General features: G+C 36.5%; 1 protein-coding gene across 1 annotated transcript in view; it reads right to left on the reverse strand.

Annotated features, from left to right (window-relative positions):
• The window catches only part of LOC105314703 (location of vulva defective 1-like), an 8,267-nt gene that overhangs the window by 1,313 nt on the left and 3,993 nt on the right, over window positions 1–2,961 (reverse strand). Inside the window, exons 2-10 of the mRNA XM_020003481.1 lie at window positions 2,245–2,763; window positions 1,161–2,201; window positions 967–1,079; window positions 872–919; window positions 783–827; window positions 657–728; window positions 432–491; window positions 254–384; window positions 3–200 (exon numbers count right to left, since the gene is read on the reverse strand). Coding sequence (XP_019859040.1) covers window positions 3–200; window positions 254–384; window positions 432–491; window positions 657–728; window positions 783–827; window positions 872–919; window positions 967–1,079; window positions 1,161–2,201; window positions 2,245–2,763 — 2,227 coding nt within the window. The remainder of the gene's footprint in view (window positions 1–2; window positions 201–253; window positions 385–431; window positions 492–656; window positions 729–782; window positions 828–871; window positions 920–966; window positions 1,080–1,160; window positions 2,202–2,244; window positions 2,764–2,961) is intronic.

The raw sequence follows: 2,961 nt of genomic DNA on the forward strand, positions 1-2,961 counted from the left end.
GCTCTCCAACAGTGACCATTCCATGTAACTTGACAATGTTAGGATGATGAAACTGACCCATAATGGCTGCCTCTTGAAGAAACTTGACCTTATCTTGCTCCTCGGAACTATTCTTTAATGTTTTAATGGCAACTGGTTTTGAAAACCACGTTCCTTCATAGACAGTACCAAACTCACCAGATCCTAACTCATTACTAATTCTATTATTGTTGAATGATAATAATAATTATCTTATTTTTGAAATACTTCATACTTTATATCATTTCCTTTTAGTTGTTTGTAACCCTTTGACTCCATTTGCTGATATATACTGCTAGTGTCATCACCAGGTGCCCAGTAATGTGGCTCTTCATTGCTTTTGGCTGATGGCAAGGCTGATTGATTCTATCATTATGTATACAAATTTCATTCCCACAACTAAAATTACTTACATTTAATTCATCATAAATATTGATTTGATCATCTGGTAAATGTCCTTCAACTTTTATATCCTGCATAAAATGTTAGTTTGATGATTTACATGTCATATTTGATTAAAGTTAAAGCTATAAATACGTATCAAAATTTGTAAAAGATAAGGTTAAAGCTTTACATAGTAAATTTTATTTGGTGAAACTAAATTAATTCACATAACAACACTATATTGATTTATTTACATCGACTGGTGAGGACTTCTTGTCTGTTATTAGCGTTTCATATGCAGTTTCTACTGCTGCTGCTTCAAATGACTAGATGAGTGGATATAGATACATGGCATGAATTCAATAAAATTAATTTCTAACCTTATCACCATAAAGTGGATTAGAAATAGTAGATGTTTTCTGCTGCTATAAAAACATGCAAGTAAAAAAGAAGCATGGTCATGTCTAACCATATTAGTATCACTGTAAAGTGGGTTAGAAACAGTAGATCCTCTCTGCTGTTATAAAGACATACATGTAAAAAAAGAAGTATTGTTCAGCTTACTGGGACATCGGGTGCTGTTTCATAGTGATCATAAGTCACAGGCCCTGATAATTTGTCTACATCATCATACACCACATTGTTAATAGTATAACCTCCCTCACTACGTAATGTACCTAATAAAGAAAGACAGTTTACATACCAGCACCATAAATGGAGCATGTTAAATTGTATATGGGATGTGAGTGTTTTTTTACTTGATGCGCTAAATGATGCTGTAAGCAATGTCACACGGTCTGTGTAGCGTTTCTTCCTCTTCTTCATAACAAGCAATAAGACAATAATGATACCCACACTGGTGGCTATAAATAGCACTAATATACTAATGACTACAGCAATCACTGTAGAAGCACCACTGCCAGCTGAAGGGTTTGAGATCACTGAAGGACTTGCGGTAGGAGATGAAGTTACAGCGTGAGAAGAACTAGTTATGCTATCAGTTGAACTACTAGAAGGAGTAGTAGCCCCAGTGATAACAGATGAACTGCTAGAAGCAGTAGATCCAGTTGAAGTTGCAGATACAGTATTAGGAGGAATAGTAGCTGATGAACTGTTAGGAGGAGTACTAGTCATCAAAGAGGTACTGCTAGGGGCAGAAGTAGTGACTGATGTTGGAGTGGTGTCAGTCATGGACAAACTGCTAGAAGGAGTATTAGTCATCATAGAGGTACTGCTAGGGGCAGAGGTAGTAACTGATGTTGGAGTGGTGTCAGTCATGGACAAACTGCTAGAAGGAGTATTAGTCATCATAGAGGTACTGCTAAAGGCAGAAGTAGCGACTGATGTTGAAGTGGTATCAGTCATAGACGAACTGCTAGAATGAGTATTAGTCATCACAGAAGTACTGCTAGGGGCAGTACTAGTTGCAGTCGTAGCAATAACTGAGGAGTCACTGGGAGCAGTAGTAATGATCACTGTTGAACTAGTAACTAGAGTAGTATCAAATGAACTGCTAGAATAAGTAAGTGACAAAAGTAATGAATTAAAATCATCACTTCTACTGATACTAGATGAGATACTAGGAGGAGTATCAGTGGTCACAGATGAACTAGGAGTGGCAGTTACCAGTACAGATGAAGTACTACTGAGAGTGATGGACACCACTGTAGATGATAATATGGTATTATCAGTAGTGCTAATAGTAGCTGCGGTAAGTGCTGTAGAGGTTATCATTACAAAAGTTGTACTAATGACTGGACTTGTACTTGTTGATGAAGTAACACTAGATGCCACAGAGACTACATATGTAAAATTACAATAAATAAATTATCAATAACTTACTTGATACTTCTACAGTGACTAATGGGAAATCATTATTTGTGTCTGTTACAAGTGCTTGAGTTATTGTTGAAGAAGGATCAGCAACATTACCACCGACTCGTTCATTAAGTGGTCCATTCCTTACCTGCTCATAAAGGTCAAAAAGTCTTTGAGTTGATTGAGGACTATGAACACCAAATATGTCTCCTTCCTGGAACTGCAGTGGAGTCTGAGGAATAAACTCATAGAGATTAGTACCAATCATTGTATTAGCATTAACTAAACTAGATCCTATTTTATTGTAATTATTGGGACCCAGTTGACGCCATATTTGGAGCTCAGGTAAATCATTTCTGTTATTGCCTGAAACTGGCTCTCCTCCATATATCCATTTAGTGAGGGATCCATTACATGAAAACACAATTTCAGGATATAAATACTGCCTTCTCTGATCAATATCTCCACTACTTTGGATTGTTAGAAAATTATTTCTAATAACTGAGGGAGTGATTGAATTGGCACTGTTAACACAGTATCCATCTAATGATAGTAAAATAACTCAATGATACAGTGAGTGTGTGTCTTACCTGTTACTGGATATACTAATATCAACTGATTTGTGATTGGAGAGCTACCTAAATCAATTTGATCTGGACTAATGGATATTTCTGAACTGCTACGGAAACGGATTCCAGATACATCTTCAGTGTAATGGACTCGGACAACACTCTCTTCCTC

This window comes from Amphimedon queenslandica, unplaced genomic scaffold (assembly GCF_000090795.2).
Source record: "Amphimedon queenslandica unplaced genomic scaffold, v1.1 AMPQUscaffold_12641, whole genome shotgun sequence".
In the NCBI taxonomy this organism is placed as follows: domain Eukaryota; kingdom Metazoa; phylum Porifera; class Demospongiae; order Haplosclerida; family Niphatidae; genus Amphimedon; species Amphimedon queenslandica.